The following is an 18,072-nucleotide window of genomic DNA, read 5'->3' as shown; positions in this document are numbered from 1 at the left end:
AATTAATAACATAGAGGGCTAAGCTTCCACCCCAAAGGGAGAAAAGTAAAATCTCTCTATGAAACTCTTGTTATATTTTGCTTTTGTCATTTTTGTTAGAATAACCAATATGTGTTTTTCATGAAATCGAATGATCGATATTTCTTTTTAATCGATTTTTATACTAATGTTAAATGTGCATGGTTTCTATCATCGTGGAAAATATGAAAATATGGGGTATTTTCCATTGTTAGTTTATTCTTTTTGTTAAAAATATTTTAGACTCAACTTTAATTATTAGTTATTAAGGAATTTTTGGAATTTTTTGTACTTCTGACATTGAATGCCTAAAAATTTCTCATTTATTTGGAGTAAAAAAGAATAGAGGGTTTAATTTAATATTGAGATGTTTTATTATGTTATTAAAGTTATATTTTCCACTAATTCTAAAACTAGCATTTAAGATTTAGTGAAGTTTTGAATAAATTACTAAGAGGTATACAAATAAAATAAAAGAATTGTTGGTGAGTTGGTAACTTTCTACCAAGGGTTTTGATAAATTGATATTTGAAAATTAATTGTTTTAGTTAGTCATTATTTTCTTACAAGTTAGTTTTATTTTTAGTTTATATAAGAAATTAGAAAATTTGAACAATTGTTTTAATATTAATTACCAAGTTAGTTATTGGTTTATGAAATCTCGTCTTCATCATTTATATATTTACTTAAAGATGTAGATCGATACCTAACTTACCGCTATTATAATAATATTTTATTGATTATTATTTTGCAGTTTTTAATATTTTTATTGATTGACAAGTTTTAGACGATAGAATTAAATATTCAAATAATAAATACAAATCAAAAGAGACGAGGGAACCATGTGAGAGAGATCCACCGTATAAGAAGAGCAACGTGGGAACCACATGAGTACATGACCAAGCTAGGCTAGTATACATAATACGTATACATGTTTAAATCTCGATTGGACCTTTGTTTTCTCAACAAGTATGCGAACCGTGTTACGCATCGGTGTTTTTTCAAGTCTTTATACCTGTCGCTCTAACATCTCTCGTATAGTATGATTTTTTGAATTCTAGTTCTAATCTAAAAAATAATATAAAAACATTATGAGGGGTTGAATATAATTTCAGTGACGTGAAGGAGTTTTTCTAAATTGTTTTAAATAATATGAATCTAATTATAATTTCAATAAACTGAGGGAGTTTTTTATAAATTGTTTAAAAGGAAGGGAGCTGATTAGAATAAGTAAGGGAGGTGGTTCTAAAATCTTAAAATAGAGAGATTATAAATATACTGTTCGGTTGAGAAGTGTGCCTCCTAAAGACCCGGCTATAATATAATATAGGATTTGTTTTAATTTTAATGTGGAAAATGGGGGTAATTATTTAATTTAAGTGACATTAGAGAGGTGTTTCTAAATTATTAATAAAAAAGAGACATTGTTCAAATTATATTAATAAAAGTAGGGCTTAATCTAAATTTAGTGAGATAGGTGTTTCTAAATTAAGTAAATAAAGATATCTTAAATTGTATATATATTGGGAAAGGTATTCCGGAATACTTGCTCGGCTATCATATAATACAAGTATGCAAAATTACGCATAAAGAGTTTTTTTCTTGAAGTTTTGAAACCATCATTGAGATCGATAATTAAGCATGATTTTTTTGGATTCTAATTGTAATTACATAGGGGAGACACATCTAATTTAATATAAGGGATAATTATGTTATTTAAGTGACATTAGGGAGTTTTTTTTTTTTTTTCTAAATTATTAAAAAAAGAGGGCTTGTTCTAAATTTAAGGAGAAAAATGGAGAATAATTATATTATTTAAGTTACATTAGGGGGGTTCTTCTAAATTATTAATAAATGGGGGGTTTCTAATTTTTGTGAGGGAGGTGTTTATAAATTGACCAAATAGGGAGATTTCAATTTGCCTACTCGATAGTGGAGAATGAGTTCCTCACAACCCGGCTATCATATAGTGTAGAGATTCTACACATTTGAAAACAGTAAGAGCAAGTCCAATGAGGGGCTATATGGGGTACTAAAGGCAAATATAACATCTCAACCACAAAAATGTTATTCCAATGTAACTACTAAAAGGGTCTTAAATTTAGGAGTAAAAAACTCAGCCAAAATTAAGACCTTCGCTATCAGTTGCTATAATAAGTTCGGAGATATCAGAATCGATATAGTTTGTAATTGTGTTAAATTTAAACTATGGTCAATGAAACATGATTGTCCATCCAAAAAAAAAAATTCAACTTAAGTTATAAAATAATGGACGGATGAATGGATGATAGAAACTATGCCGTCCGTATCATTTAACATTTCAAAACATAAAACATGATTGAATTGATTTTTTGATACTAGGTGCCAAATTTAGCTCCGAAAGCTAAAAAGCCTGTGCGACACCTTTTAACAGTCCAATTTAATAGCTCCCAATTTGACTTCTTCGCTAAATGTCTTCACAATTGGAATTGCGGTGTTGACATACATATATTTTCATCAAAAAGTTATTCTTTTAAAATCAAAGGTGTTATGTCTTTATTCTTTACCAAGGTGGTTATACTCTGTTTTTAGAATTAATTAGTTTTTTCTCGGGTCTTGGTTATACTCTAGACAAAATATGACAAGTTGGGATTATAATGTGGTATCAAAAGTTTATTTTGATTTTATAGCTCGATGATTCCTGGTTAGTTGATTAGATTGTTTTGTGTCATGTTTGTTGTGGCATATGCGAGTTGAGGTTCATGCCTTAAATTTAATGGGATATTTGGTTTTTAAAATTCTTATGTTGGACTAGATTCTGAATTGACCAATTTACTTGACACATTAAGTTGGTTTTGGTATGAAATTGAACAGATGGTATCGTGTTAGTTTTGTGATGACGCTCTCGAGCAATTGGAATATTGGATTTGAGTTTCTTTTCTCCAATGGAGGTGCTTGTTCATCAAAACCGCCATATTTGGAAAGTTGACAAATTTGGAGTTTGTTTGTTTGTTTGTTTGTTTTTCATTGAGTTTGAAAAAAAAAAAAATTCTAAAAGTTGAAAAGTTATTTGCCATTGGAAAAAAACAATGTAAATAAAACATTTGCAAAATTGGCAAATTCTATATTTTGAATGATCTAGAAATTTTTCAAACAAATCTAAAATGAAATTTAAGAACAAAAAAATCTCATGGCAAAACTCTTGGGGAAAATACTGGCAAATCTAATATTTTCCCACTAGAGGTTTGCCACTAAACAAACACACCCTAAAACTTTGGAAACTCAAGTGTTAAATCCTGAAACAACCTAACACCAGACCTGCATAAAGAGAGAAGAAGTCAAAATGGGAAAACTGATACCATCAATGAGATCAATGGTAGTAACCACCCTACAAAACCCAGTACCACCACCACCAAAGTACCCAAAGTACCAATCACCCTCAACAACAACCAAAGTCAAAAAACAACAAAAGACCACATAACTCCAAAAAAACCCACCCCTCACCCCCTCCCCTCAACCCAAACCCATATTCCACTCCCCCCTCACTCTCCAACGCCAAGAAACCATTCGATCAAATAATCTCAACATCTCAAATCCCACTAGACTTACGTCACTACAATTCCCTCAAATCCTTTTCACAAATATCCAACATTCATGACTCCTTTTCTTTTCTTCAATATACATGACTCCCAATTTTACCCCTGACCATTCTACTTACAATATTTTGCTTACCCAATCATTCCCAGGACCATTCCGACGTTTCCCTTATTCGTAAAACGCTAGATTTAATGGTTGAAAATCAGGTTCCACCTGACCATGTGGCAGTTGATCTCGCGGTTCGAACACTTTGTTTTATGGTTAGGCATTTATGTAAGACGAGGTCGTTAAATTATGTTTATGAAGGAGGAGTTGAGTTTACAACCTGATCTTGTTACGTATACGATATTGATTGAGAATGTTTGTAATGGTAACAACTTTCGTGAGGCGACGAGGTTACTTAGTGTGCTTGCGGATTGTTTTCTTTATAATACAATTATGAAAGGGTATTGCATGTTGGATCGTGGGAGTGAGGTAATTGGAGTTTATAAGAAGATGGAGGAAGAAGGGGTGGAACCGGATCTTGTTACATACAATGCGTTGATATATGGATTGTCGAAGGTGGGGAGTGTGGATGAAGCGATGCAGTTTTTGGGGGACACTTTGGAATGTGTAGAAAGGGGGATGCTTTGGGCGCTATGACATTGCTGAGTAGGATGGAGGAAAATGGTTGTAGCCCAAACTCGTGTACATACAATACGCTGCTTCATGGATTGTGTAAGTCGAACTTGCTGGAAGACGTCCTGCAATTGTATGGAGTTATGAAGTCAGCAGGGATGCAGCTTGAGGGCGTTTTCTTATGCAACATTTGTGAGAGGATTGTGTCGGGATGATAGAATTGCCGAGGCATATGAAGTGTTTGATTATGCACTAGAGAGTAAGAGTCTTACAGATGTTGCTGCTTACTCGGCGTTAGAAAGTACACTCAAGTGGGCTAAAAAATTTAAGGAACAAAGGCAGGCTGGTTAACTGGTACGTTTATACTGTCTTTCTAATTATAATCTAAATTAATTGATTTAACCCTGGTTGAGCTGAGGTACACGTGTACTTAATATATCATATATTCTTTGAGTTAGTTCAATTGGATGATTGGATGAGCCTGTTCTGGTAATGTTGTCGCTATGGGAGTATATTTGTAGCCACAGAGATTTTGTCGAGGGTATTCAACCTATATTTCACATATTTGAAATCTGACTTGATTAGGGAAGATTGTAGTTGTTAGTGTTTTTGAACAACTCAATTGGTTAGAAACTTTTGAAAATATTGATTTTTTTGCTATTATTGATAACCTGAAATACTAATTAGAAGATACAACAATTTAAAGTCTGAAGTATGTTTCTAAAGTAGCAAGAGAATAGCATAGACATATAGCATTGTTGATGGTGTTCGAGGATATTGTAACATATATGCTGGACATTGTGTAATATTGTAAGTTTGTAACCTATACCCTCACCCCTATAAAACACTAGATATTTAGGTCTGAGAACCCGGTTTCTCCTTAGAGCTTGCTGCAAATTCATAAAAGTATTGTTGGAATGAGTAACCCATTTGGACATCTCAGAACATGGCATATGCCAATTAGAGTACAAGACAAACAAAACATCTTGTTTTGGAAAGGGCATATGCCAACTGTAGGATGTGTTAATTCTTTACTTGGTTGGCTAATCAGTAGGAGGCATCAATCAAAACTGAAAGAGTGAAGGGGTTTCACTGAATGCTTGTTTATAGTAGTTAGAACAGATGTATGGAAATTTGAAGTAAGATAGCATGAAGAATTATAAATTCTGGATGCACCATGACACCAGCCCTCCGATTGTAAGCTCAATAGTGTTTCCTCTAATCCTCCATCAAACAATATTCCATTGGTGTCAGCTATGTTCCTTCCACTTCCATAGTAAATTCTATCGGCTAGCTATGTACTGCTCTCACCAAGGGTTTTTTGTTACAGGTACCACCACAGGCACAGATTAGTGGAATCATTGCAGAACTCAGATGGGGCATCGATAGAGCGAGGATGCAATGAAGTAGAGTTTGGAGACAGACGCAAAATGATAGTCTGACATTTTGTAGAATCTCAAACTTCTGACTCCTCTTGGAGAGCACAAGCAATAGTTGAAGAAGTGCTTGTCCTTAAGTGAAATTGGCCTCACTCCTGGTCCTAATATTAATGTGATTCAGGATCAACTGCTGCAATGTGCATATGATCTCTGGCGCACATGTTTCTGCCATTAGTAGCATAAATAACTGGTGTTCTAAGGTGTTGCGCTTGAGGCTTGTGGAGTTATTCACATTTGAGCCCTACGGTGCTTCCAAATTTGAATTGCTGGTTAATCACTTGTTTAACTACCGGGTAGGAATATTTAAAATGCAAGTTTTTTTTATTCTTTTCTGACAAATTTGTTGAAATGTTTTTACATTTGAGACTAAGTCTGTGTTATTATTCTCCTGAGTTAGAAATATACCTGTTTTTTCTTCATTAATTGTATATTTGTGTCCAGGCGGCAAATTTGAATTTCTCAATGGTACACTCTTGAAGTCTAGATTGCATCATTTAAAAGCTGGGATTTGTATTTGGCTTTCAGATCCCTGCTATATGTTGTTCCTTGAGTTCTAGTGCACTACTAATTCCAAAAAAAAAAAAAAAAAAAGTGTGGAAAAAAAAAAGATTTGAATTAGTTAAGGAACTTTTCACATTGACTTATTTGAAACCACTTTCCAAGATGTACTTAAAAGCTCTCTGTACGGAGAAGACAAAAATGGAGACAGTTGCAACTTGTAAAGTTGTAAGTGATCTGTTTCTTATTCACTTGAGTTGGTGTCACCTTAGCTGCTTTACTTGCATTATATTTAGCTGCTTCCATGATGTTATCTCACGTTTATATAACAAATTATGTTTAGTAAACAACAATTAAGTACTGACTAAACAGTTAAGCAAAAAAGACAAGACAAAGGTGTCAAACCCCACTCGTGTGTAAATAAATCTATAGACTAATCCCGAGATCACGACTACAGATAATCAATCTCCCCGCTCTATTTCCTCTCTGATTCCTTGTGTCTCCTTTTGTCCATCTTGATGTAGTGTTTTTTAGCTTAATTATAGGAGGAGGCTTCAGTGTACTTTCCTTAGATCACAGATCTAACTGTGGATTATAGTCTTAATAGTTCTTATAAAAGAAGAGATGTCTGGCTTGATTGTGATGCTAAGTAATCCTTGTCCTGTTTGTTCCACGACCACATCGTAGTACATCAGACAGTGATTGCGAGATTGTCACAATTGCTGTTATTGTGCCTTCATATTGTTTTTGCTACATTTACAATCTACATAGCAGTCTTCTATGGAAATGTTGAGCTTCAATTTTGATGTTCTGGAAAACTTGCATGAGTGTGCTAATGATCTTGATGTCCAGTCACCCAACAAGCTCTTATTCACCATAAACATGAGAAATGGATTGAAGAGGTCTCTGAAGGCTCTCTGAGAATGCTGGACTTGTGTGGAATCACTAGGGACGTTTTGTTGCTAGTGAGAGAACACCTACAAGACGTTCAATCTGCTATTCGAAGAAGAAGCGTGGGAGAGTCAGGTGCAACTAAGACAACTAGTGCTTACCATTTCACAGTAAAGAAAATTATGAAAGAGATGTTCAACTGTTTAGAAGCATTGATGGGAATGGAGAACAAATGTGGTCCTTCATCCGTTTCATATATTGATCGCAACCTTATGGTAGTTGTAAATGTGCTAAGACAAGCAAGGGCTACTACAATCTCCACTGTGGAATCTATCTTGTTATTCTTGTCTATTTCAAAGTCAAAACGAAGATCGAAAAGGCACTCCTTGATTTTGAATTGCATAGGCGGTAAGCGAGTTGCCAATGTTTCTGAAGAGAATTCTAATACTGAGTTGGAAGGAGTGGGTGCAACTCTTTCAGCTCTCAATGAGCACAATACAAGTGCAAAATCAGAGGGATTTGGTATGCAAATCGCAAACAAGCGTGTCGAGGCATTGGTGGTTGCCGTTGAGGGCCTTGAAGTTGAAGTAGAGTGTATGTTCAGGCGTTTGATCCAAACTAGAGTCTCTCTTCTCAATATATTCAATAACTAGTAGGAAATTTTGCACTGGTTTGAGGATATGCACCTTGAAACATGTACGTACCGTCAGAAAATAGTAGCACGTATAACGCACCGTTAATTTGTTGAAATTGAAATTCTTTCCATTCTTTTGTTATTACTCAAGTATATTACAAAAAGTTGCTATTCAGTAATTTTGCTCTTCCGTAAATGCTTGCTTTACGAAAGTGGATAATGAAAAAATTTGAGTCCAATAAAACCATGTAGCGTGATCAACTTCAGGTTTTCTTTTGGTTTTTCGTTTTTTTCGACTGATAAGAAACAGCACCACCTCCAGGGCAATGTATCTAACAATGGGTCCATGCTTCTACGCCCTTACAAGCCCACGGGGCCAGAGAATGAACATAACTGCGCGTCTGCACCTGTAACGCAGTGGACCGAGCGGGCCTTATCAAAGCAAGGCTCTCTTAAAACTGAGTATTGGAGATTTGGAGGCCTTGTAGTTGTTTACTTGTTTTTCCCCCGCCAACAATCTCTGAGTCATCATCAAAATCTGTCCAGTGAGCTGAGTCCCCGGTGTTTATGCTGAACATGCTGAATGCTGCTTAGTGGGTATAAGCATTGCTTACCTGGTTATTATATATTGTTTAGTTCTTAATTAAAGATTCAGACAAGGAATTAGAACAATAATTCTATACAGACATATGCTACTGATGTCCGTATGTACAAGTAAATTGTTAGAAAGATAATAAGTTGGTCCGTAACTAAGTCATACGTCTTTCTGTTGTTGGTATTCTGAATAAACAACTATCTCTACACTATATGATAGCCGGATTTTAGGAGAAAAATTTCTCAACCGAACTGTGTATTTGTAATCTCTCTATTTTATAATTTTAGAACCACCTCCTTTAATTATTCTAATCAGCTCCCTCCTTTTTAAACAATTTACCAAAAACTCTCTCACTTTATTGAAATTAGAATTAGCTTCATATTATTTAAAATAATTTAGAAAACCTCATTCACGTCACTCAAATTATATTCAACCCCTCCTAATGTTTTTATATTATTTTTTAGATTATAACTAGAATTCAAAAAATCATACTATCAGAAAGATGTTAGAGCGACAGGTTTAAAGATTTGAAAAAACACCGATGCGTAGCACGGTTCGCATACTCGTTGAAAATATGAAAATAGGGTGTAGATTTCCTTATTTTTTTGCCGAATGATTGTTTTTTGCTAAAAAAGCCTAATGTGTCCACATGGAGTAAAACCCTCTATTGATGTGTTTTTTTTTTGGTAAAGCTCTGTTGATGTGTTTCAATGTGGGCATTCTCAACTAATAATATTATAGGTGTTTGATTTTTTATGAGCACACAGTCATTGGGCATTTGGGTCTGAACACTACCACAACGAAATAAATGTTGTCAGTTGTCAAAGTCTGAAAGGTGTTCACATGTTGCTATGTTAAAAGTTCCAAAGTTCTAGAACATAAATTGAGTTATGACTTATGTTTGACCAATCAAAACAAACAGTGAGAATTCTTGATTCCAGGGTTAGCCAGGGTGTATGCTCAACCCCCTCCGCCCGGCTTTGTTACTGGCGTGAATGGATGATAACTCATCAATATGTTTTCTAAAGTTGTAATAGATTATTTTGTTTTTGTTTCTTGTGATGCTTTCTTTTTAATGATTATGTTTATTGTTATTGTGTCTTAGACTTGTTGATGATAGACTAAAACCTCATTTTCTGATAGGTTCACACGGTTTGGCTAGGCCGATCTTTTTCTGACGTCGGACGATTGCTGGGTTCTTTTGTGCGGTAAGAAACTAATCTCCACTATTTCATTATGATTATCTTATATATTTTGTTTTACTTGATAAAAAGATGCACACTAATTACGACAACAAAAAGTGAGTTGGAGATTTTGTATTCGAAACCTTTGTAATCGGTATTTAGCCTGTCTTATGGGCTTATTATGGTTAGGCTTGATACGTCTTTCTCCTTGGAGGCATTATTTGTAAACATAATCTAATTATAATTCAAGAATTGGTACGTACTGAGGGTTGTTCGTCCTGTTTTTGCTAGTACATATGGTGTAATAAGAGAAATTAAGATTGAAAATGGATAGTGGAGCCTTGACCTCTAGTTTATATACATATCCCAATAACCACCAAATTATTTGGGAGATGTCTAATAGACTTATAATAAATAAATAAATAAATAACAAACGAAATTGAAAGCTCTAATTGAAGACCTAAAATTTATCAAATCTTTGATTTTTTAAAAAATAGCGAGAATTGATTAAGTAAGACAAATCTTAGTGTTGAGTGCATTTTTTCATAGACGATAGCCTATTTAAATTTGATTAAGCACAAATGTGATTAAAGTAAAATTAATGAGAGATCACATATGATAATCTAGTTGAAATCATAAACAATTTAATATAGTTTTTTTTTTGGTGAACCAATTAATTTAGATGAAGCATGGTAATAGTATAAAACTTCAAACCTAAAATTCGAGTTGTTGAAAAAAATTAGAAATCGCATGTTAAGTCTGACTTCTTTGAGGGTCTAAAAGGTTTGTAATCTAAAAAGTTTATTTTCTTTAAAATTTCAAGATTATTAATTTGTGGTATATGGTTATTAGAATTTACTATATTTTTTTGTAAAAGAGAACCATGTTGTAAAATTTATTGTGCAAAAAGGATTAAATATAAATCAAGTTGGTTGTTGTCTTTCATCATAGTTATGATTTTTCTTTTTAAGAACTAAATAGAACATATAATGGAATTGTAAGAGGGAAATAAACAAGAAAAAAATCTCACCAAAAACTCTCCTCCTAAAAAACAAAAAACAAACAAAAAAAAAAAAACAAAATGGGACATTCCCATTATTGGTTGTTGGGTATCTACAGCATGTTTCATCAAACACTAACTAGATTGACCATTTAAATCCCAACTGTAATCATGGCACAATCTATTGAAACTATTTATTTATATTCTCACATGGATTGTGGGTTTGGATGTGTCTTATAGTTTTTCAAACCACTTGTGATTTTCTTCTTGCAAATATCGCATTTCCATACTTATACTTGCTTGTTGTCTTTATTTTATGTTTTCGTGAGTTTATGGTGGTTTTACCATTCGCTATGCTTAGTGTACCAATCTTTTATTGGATTTTTCTATCAAACTCTCCTCTCTTCCTTTTACAATTCTTTTTTTTTTATTCTATTTATTTCTTAAAAAGTAAAATCATAAGTATGATGAATGAGAACAACTATTTGATTTTATATTTAATCCGATTCACACAATAAATCAGATCTTTAAATATACGAGGTTCTCTTTTACATGAAAGTATAGCCATACTCCAATGGGAATATACTACAAACTAATGATTTTGGATTTTAAAAAAGATACACTTTTTAGATTGCAAACCTTTAGACTCTCAAAATATGTCAAGCTTAACATGCGATTTCTAATTTTTTTTTACAGCTCAAATTATAGGTTTAAAATTATAAATCCATTAACATACTTATCTAAATTAATTGATTAAAAAAAATAGAAAATAAAATGAAATTGGATTAAATTGTTTATTATGATTTCAACTAGGTTATCATATATTCATATGCATGTGATCTCTCTTTAATTACACTTTAATCAAATTTGTGCTTAATCAAATTTAAATAATTATCGTCCTTGAAAGAATGCACTTACCACATTAAAGTTTGTCTTAAATCAAAGATTTGATAAGCTCCCGTGTCTTCAATTAGGAGATTTCAATTTTATTTTTTATTTTATTTATTTTTTCTTTTATATTAAACATACCCCAAATAATTTGGTGGTTATTGGGTATGTCTATAAATATGTTAGTTATTGGTGTTTATTGGGGTATGCAATTGTTTTCTTCGGTACGGGTGTAACCAAGATCAATTTCTATCTATTCTATAAGCATTTTTCACTTTGATGCTAAAATATGATTCACTGAGTTGAAATGGCCCCCACTTCAGAAATTTACACCTTTTGCAAGTTTCATAGTTTGGGGGCATGTGGTCACTTCAACTTTGCGAACCATGACCAGTTCAGAATTCTTCAAAACATCCCACCTACAGGAAACTCAAGGCTACAGATGCACTGGCTGTTGAGGTTGCTGGAGCTGAGCTAGCTACCGACCTCCTAAAGAAATATCAGCCAAGTCATACTCTCATTTTGAGGGATTCTAATAGGTATCTTATGCAGTTGCTTAGGAACTGGGGAGATGACTCAGGATGGCAATACACGAAGCAAATTCTGAATAGTGTGTCCTCTTGTGACGTATAGATCATAATTTAATTCTACTTGGGAAAAATGAGTCTTTAGATCCTATAAGGACTTCTTAACCAAAATTTTACGGCTTAAACTGGCAGGGGCCTGTTTGCCAAACTGTTAGTCACATGCCTACATTGCAGCAATTTCTTTGCGGTTAATTGGCTTGTCATAAATTTTGGCAATTCGGCATGATTAATAATGGTGTCTATTGTTTATGTTACAAATCGGAGGAGACATAAAGCATCCAACTTCACATGTCTCCTTGACTTCTCCAGCACACCAGTCAACACATTCCCTTGCTGCTGTCAGCACCAGTGAATGTACATCAGGGTATACAACCCAGTCTAAGGATCAAAACGAATGGAGTGTTGCGAATCCAAAAAGAAGCAAAAGAATACAAGAGCGTTCTTCGGGAGAAATAGAGCCCACTCTTGCAATGATGAAAAAGGTAAAGTCAATAGTTAAAAACAAAAAGATGAGGAATCTTGAGGACTACACTAAAGAGTTTTGGGATGACACTCTAGGGACTGTGCTTTAGGGTTTCTTGTGTGTTGTTATTAGACTCATCTTAGGGTTTAATGACCAAAAAGTAAGAGAATGAGATAGCACTCACTTCATTGAGAAAAGCTAGTGAGTAATCTCATCATCATTTTATTTTGGAAGGATCATCCAAAGATAGTGAAGCAATTAATGACCAAAAGTAAGAGATTAACAATTGAGATAGTAAATTAATAATGCAAAAGAGAACCAACCACTATCACTTCATTCTCCGAAAGTAAGATTACAATCGAGGACCCATTGTGATATGTCTAGTTTTAGTGAGTTTTTATACCAAAAATCTCATCTTTGTCAAGTTTGTTGCGTGTTGCATTTTGATTTTGTAAGGCTTTGTGAAAAACACCCTTTTTCTCTACCCTTCCCTAATGTTCTAACTCTTAGGGAGGCTTTGTAAGGTTCAACGTTCAATAAACACAGGTGGGGGTCTGCCTTAACCCCATAACCATTTCAAAAAAAAAAAACTGTTTAATACTTTGATAGATTAGCCTAGATAAAGAAGATATATATGTTATTCTGCAGCTCTAATCACTCCTACTGCCCTAGCCCCTAGGTATGTCACCCCTAGCACTAGCCTAGATAAATGCTGTGTTATATTAATTTTTAAACTAGCTAATACCTCACGGTGGTTCTTTAAATTGAGACAAGAATTGAAATAAAAACTGGTTTGAGGATTGATATCTTTATAAAACCATCAACCATTAGTGTCAAGAAAACATAACAAGAATTCTGGTTGAGAGAGATATGGTAGTGGCGGTGCAATGTTGGAAGGTGGAATATAACAATGCGGCAACGCAGTGACTTCCTCTTGTTTCATCATTATTTAGTGTTGAAAGATAAGGTAATGAAATGATACCATAACATCTCCATCTACTGAAATTAAAAAAATGACTACAATTGTAACTTGTTGGCAGTATATGTTACAAGATCCTAGAAATGGTAAGGAGACCCATATCAACATCACAGAGACATGATAAGACAAAAGATTTTCTGTCTACCTTAATCTTCTGAATTGGTCCTGTTATAAGTATCAATGAACTGAGAGAAATTTACAGACTTCAAGCTTCAACTTCTGTCTTGCAATTTTGAACCTTCCTTTGCAAACGAAGAAAACATGGCTGGCTCTTTGGCAGTGCCCAATAACCGTTACTGTGTTCGGTCAGTTAGCTTGCCCACTAGATCACATCCCATTGCACTAAAAATAGAAGAGTACTTGAACAGAACCAAGACTTGGGAGATATCATCAACAACAGCTATTTCAGCTTCGATTGCCAACACAATTCAAATGGCCTTGGTTGGCCTTGCGGAGTTGTACAAGTGCGTCGAGGATTTTATCCACTTGCCACTCACCCAGCAAGTACTTGTCCATCATCAACATGAGAAGTCGGTGGAAGAAGCCTTGGACGAGTCAGTCAGCCTATTAGACGTATGTGGCACAGCAAGGGACATGTTGCTGACAATGAAGGGAGGAATACAAGATCTTCAGTCAGCTCTGCGTAGAAAAAGGGGTGAAGAGTCGAGCATGGAAAAACAGAGCAGTGCGTATATATGCTTGAGGAAAAAAATGAAGAAGGACATCACCAAAGGCCTTGCAGTACTGAAGAAGCTGAATGAAAATAATGGATCTAGTATCTTGGAGCAAAACCACCACCTAGCAATAGTGGTTAGAGTTCTAAGGGAAGTAAGCACTGTCACAATCTCCATCTTTCAGAACCTCCTTTCATTTTTGTCTGTCACAGAGCCAAAGAGGAAGCTGGTTGGTTGGTCATTGGTGTCAAAGGTGATGAAGAAAAAACCAGTAGTATCTCGGAGAGAGCAGGAAAATGTAAATGAGGTGGAGAGTGTCGATATTGGAGTCCATGCACTCTGTGGACAGAACTCAAGCTCAGCCGCAGAGGTGGAGAAGGTGCAAATAGCACAGAAACGATTAAAGACCTTGGAACTAAGCATTGAAGGACTTGAGGATGGATTGGAGTGCTTGTACCGGCGCCTAATCCAAACAAGAGTCTCACTGCTTAACGGCCTCAATCACTAGTCATCTCATCAACCATTCCACCTCTTGGACAAATCCTTGGCATCCACATTTTATAGGATCTGCTAATTGGATATAACTCACCAAAATCCGTAAATGTACATGAACTGAATGTATAACACAGTGTTGAGAATTAAAATTCTGAATTCGTAAATTACCAGAGTTATTATCTTCATATGATGGTAATATGCCCGTATTTGAACTGTGGCGCTAAGTCGCTTAGGTGGTCTGACGCACTTGGTGGCTTGGTGCAGAATAAGTAGGTTATTTCAAGACAACTAGAATATGATTATCTGTAGTTTTTTTTGGGTCTTTTTTTTTTGTTTCTCGCATTGCATATGCTGGTAGAGTCGTAGAGAGTGAAGATACACAAGAGAACATGTCTAAGTTTAATGTTTCTAGACACATAGCATACATGCATCACTTATAGCCACCCACATGAAGCTCATGGTTGCTTATGCTGGTAGAGATTTTTTTTTTCTCAATCGAGTACCGTGGATCAACAAGTGAGCGCACCCACATGAACCTCAGGGGATTAATTAAATGACGATTAACTCGTTTCAATTGCTCGGTATTATAAGATATAGTTCGATATAAATACTCATTTTTGCAGTTTTGGAGGTCAATATTGCACGGAAATATGATTGAGATGACTTGGAAGGCCACGTTCTCATTTAAATTTTGCAAGAGAACACAATTCCCATCAAATCACATAAGAATGGAAGGTGGCAGGGGCGGTGGTGTGTTGGGGAGACAATAAGGCAGAAACCCCCATCCATGGTATCTTAACTACATTAAATAACGATGCAGAATCACAATCATTGAAATTTAAAAGAAAGTAAGAAACAATGGAACGGGTGTGCTAGCAGATAGTGTGACAAGATCAGAAGACAATAAGTCAGAACCATGTTGACAGCAATTCTAGTCAATTTAATATGCAGAAAAATTTCTTCCTGTCTCATCTAATCTCTCTTTTTTTTCACGTAGTGCTATGTGCTATGTAAGTACAACGATCAAACAGTTTTTAGAACACTTACCTCCAATCCTTTCTCCTAGCTTTTGTAAAAAAATGGCTCTCTCTTCTCTATTCCCTGAAACTCATTGCCATGTTCGCTCCATTAGTATGCCCACCAGATCCCACACCAACACTCGAGATTGAAGAAGTTTTGAACAAGCTAAAAACTTCAGAGTTACCCGCAACAATAAATGCAGAAACAATGGATGCGGCGTTTGAGTGGTCTTCTAGTGTTGTACAATTGTGTAGGGGATCTTCTTCAATTGCCACTTACCCAGCGAAGTATCTCAGGCCATTTCTGTGAAAAATGGATAGAAGATGTGCTCAATGAGTCCGTAAGACAATTGGATGTGTGTAGCACCACAAAGGATTTCTGGTCGCAGATGAAAGATTAAGCAGAAGACCTTAAAACCTCTCTTCGTAGAAGAGGTGGTAAGATGGTCAAGGAAGAAAAACTAAATTCTTATGTATGCTTTACAAAAAGCTAAACAAGAACATCGATCAATAAGAGCCTTCTAGGCCTTAAGAGAACGAGTAACCTAAGTGTACCAGTGTTAAATATTCAAGATCACCATCTAGAGCTGGTGATTAGAGTGCTAAGAGAAGCAATGGAACTCTCAATTTCCTTCTTCAAGTCCCGCTTGTCTTTGATATCCTCCCCAAAGCCAAAATCCACAAAATGGTCTTTGATTTCCAAGTTAATCCACAATGGGCAAGTAGCATGTGAGGGTACACATAAGGATATTGGTGAACTAGAGTGTGCCTAGGATGCGGCCTTACGCTCCCTCTCCCAAGCACATTACAAGCAAAAGTGGCGACACAGACTCTATTCAAAATGCACAGAAAGGACTGGAAGCATTGGAAACCAGGGTTAAAGATCTTGAGACTGGACTAGAGGGCCTCTTTAAGCAATTAATCCACATCCGAGTCGCTATCCTCAATGTCTTCACCCATTAGATATTCTTCCATATTCAGTTGCTCAAATGAGAATCTGTCACACATTTGTATACTCATCAACGTTTTGATTGGCGTCTGCATTTTAAAGATTCCCAATGGACACATATTTGTTGATAATGAAAAGTCCTCGGTTTAGCATGTACAGAAGTTACGAATTATACTATAACCACTACCTCTCAATTCTTTCTTCGTACTTATTTATTTCCCAGAGATTAACAATTGACAGAATAACACTATAACAGCCCTCAACAGATTTTTTGATGTTTGTGTCTATGGAAATGCCAGACCAATTTTTTTCGGATATCCAAATTCGTGAATTTTCATGAATTCGACCTCTGGATAGTTCAGGGTATTTTTCTCTAATCATCAATGGTCCTTCAGAGTTGTGAACTTCAGAAAGATTATATCTTCTGGTTGAGTTCAGAGTTTGGGATACATTCTGTTTCGCCAATCAAGTAGTTTAGACGTGTTTAGATTAGTAATTTTCCATCTTGCTAATTTGGTCATTCAAGTCCTTTAGAATTGCCAGATTTGACCGTACTCATTCAATTCTAATTCTTTCTCCAAAGGAAATCCTAAAAGTCCAAAAGTTTGGTTACCAACAAAACCTCTACTAAATATAAATGAGCATGTATTCAGTGCGCGAGATGTATGGTGCGCAGGTAATGTGGGCCTTTGGATTAGTATTTTTGCCATGCAATACACACGCACCCCTTGGTATGAGTGGCCCAGATTTGATAGCATACCATACGACCTGCGCACCATAGATTTAGCCAATATAAATAGGGTTTCTCTGGAGGATGAGAGCTCCTTACGAAATTTTAGGAGGATTATAACAATCCCAATTTTTAAACAACATAGATTACATTATTTGAATTGAAAATAATTATTATATTATGAAGTCTAACTTGTTTTAGAATTTGTTTGGTTGTTGTTGATTTTTCAAAATGGTTTTTACTTAATTGTTTGTTAGAACTTGTGTGGGTATTTAGAATCATTTTTGGGCTTGAAAACATTGTTAAAATGTACCCATTGATATAGGTATGGACCTGAGGTGTTTTTAGACCCATTTGAGGCCCATAAGTTAATTTAAACATACTTAAAACATTGAATAAACAATACCTGCGAATTTTCTCTGTAAAAATCTCATTATTCAAAAACAAAACCCTAACCTCCATTAAAAAGAATTTTTTGATTGAAAGAAATAAAAAGAAGGGGAATAAAAAGAAAATGAATTGGAGAAAAGGAAGCATATATGGGTATTCTTTTGCAAATTCAATTTCGGGTGAGTAGTCTAAACCTTATTTTCATATAATTGATTTATTACTATGGTTTATATTAGTTGTGTATTTAATTCTCTATAATAATATAGAACTTTGAGATCGAAATTATTTGTTTAATCAGAGACTTTCGATATATTGAGTTACTGGCACAAAAAATTTAGCTTTGATATATAGGTGTTGTTGTGTTCAGAGTACTTGTATATGGTAGTGAGTAAACCATGTGTTTATTGATTGATTGGTAGTATTATATATGCCTGCAACTGTTTTG

The 18,072-nt window shown here is 34.8% G+C and overlaps 1 protein-coding gene and 2 pseudogenes across 2 annotated transcripts; all 3 read left to right on the top strand.

Annotated features, from left to right (window-relative positions):
- Positions 1 to 3,643: 3,643 nt before the first annotated feature.
- LOC147520317 (pentatricopeptide repeat-containing protein At5g15010, mitochondrial-like) lies at positions 3,644 to 6,108 on the top strand (annotated as a pseudogene). Its single transcript, XR_015214401.1, has 2 exons — positions 3,644 to 4,566; positions 5,543 to 6,108. The product of XR_015214401.1 is annotated as a pentatricopeptide repeat-containing protein At5g15010, mitochondrial-like (transcript).
- Positions 6,109 to 6,603: 495 nt separating this feature from the next.
- Positions 6,604 to 14,552, top strand: LOC147520316 (uncharacterized). The gene is given in 4 exon segments (XM_086594268.1): positions 6,604 to 6,990; positions 6,993 to 7,692; positions 7,927 to 8,219; positions 13,573 to 14,552. Coding segments are annotated over 4 exon segments (2,034 nt in total). The 5' UTR covers positions 6,604 to 6,929.
- A 1,066-nt stretch (positions 14,553 to 15,618) lies between these two features.
- Positions 15,619 to 16,521, top strand: LOC147520315 (uncharacterized; annotated as a pseudogene).
- Positions 16,522 to 18,072: the final 1,551 nt, after the last annotated feature.

Source organism: Coptis chinensis, chromosome 2 (genome assembly GCF_015680905.1).
Source record: "Coptis chinensis isolate HL-2020 chromosome 2, ASM1568090v1, whole genome shotgun sequence".
In the NCBI taxonomy this organism is placed as follows: domain Eukaryota; kingdom Viridiplantae; phylum Streptophyta; class Magnoliopsida; order Ranunculales; family Ranunculaceae; genus Coptis; species Coptis chinensis.
The sequence above is the reverse complement of the archived record's forward strand: the minus strand, read 5'-3'. Positions and strand labels throughout refer to the sequence as shown.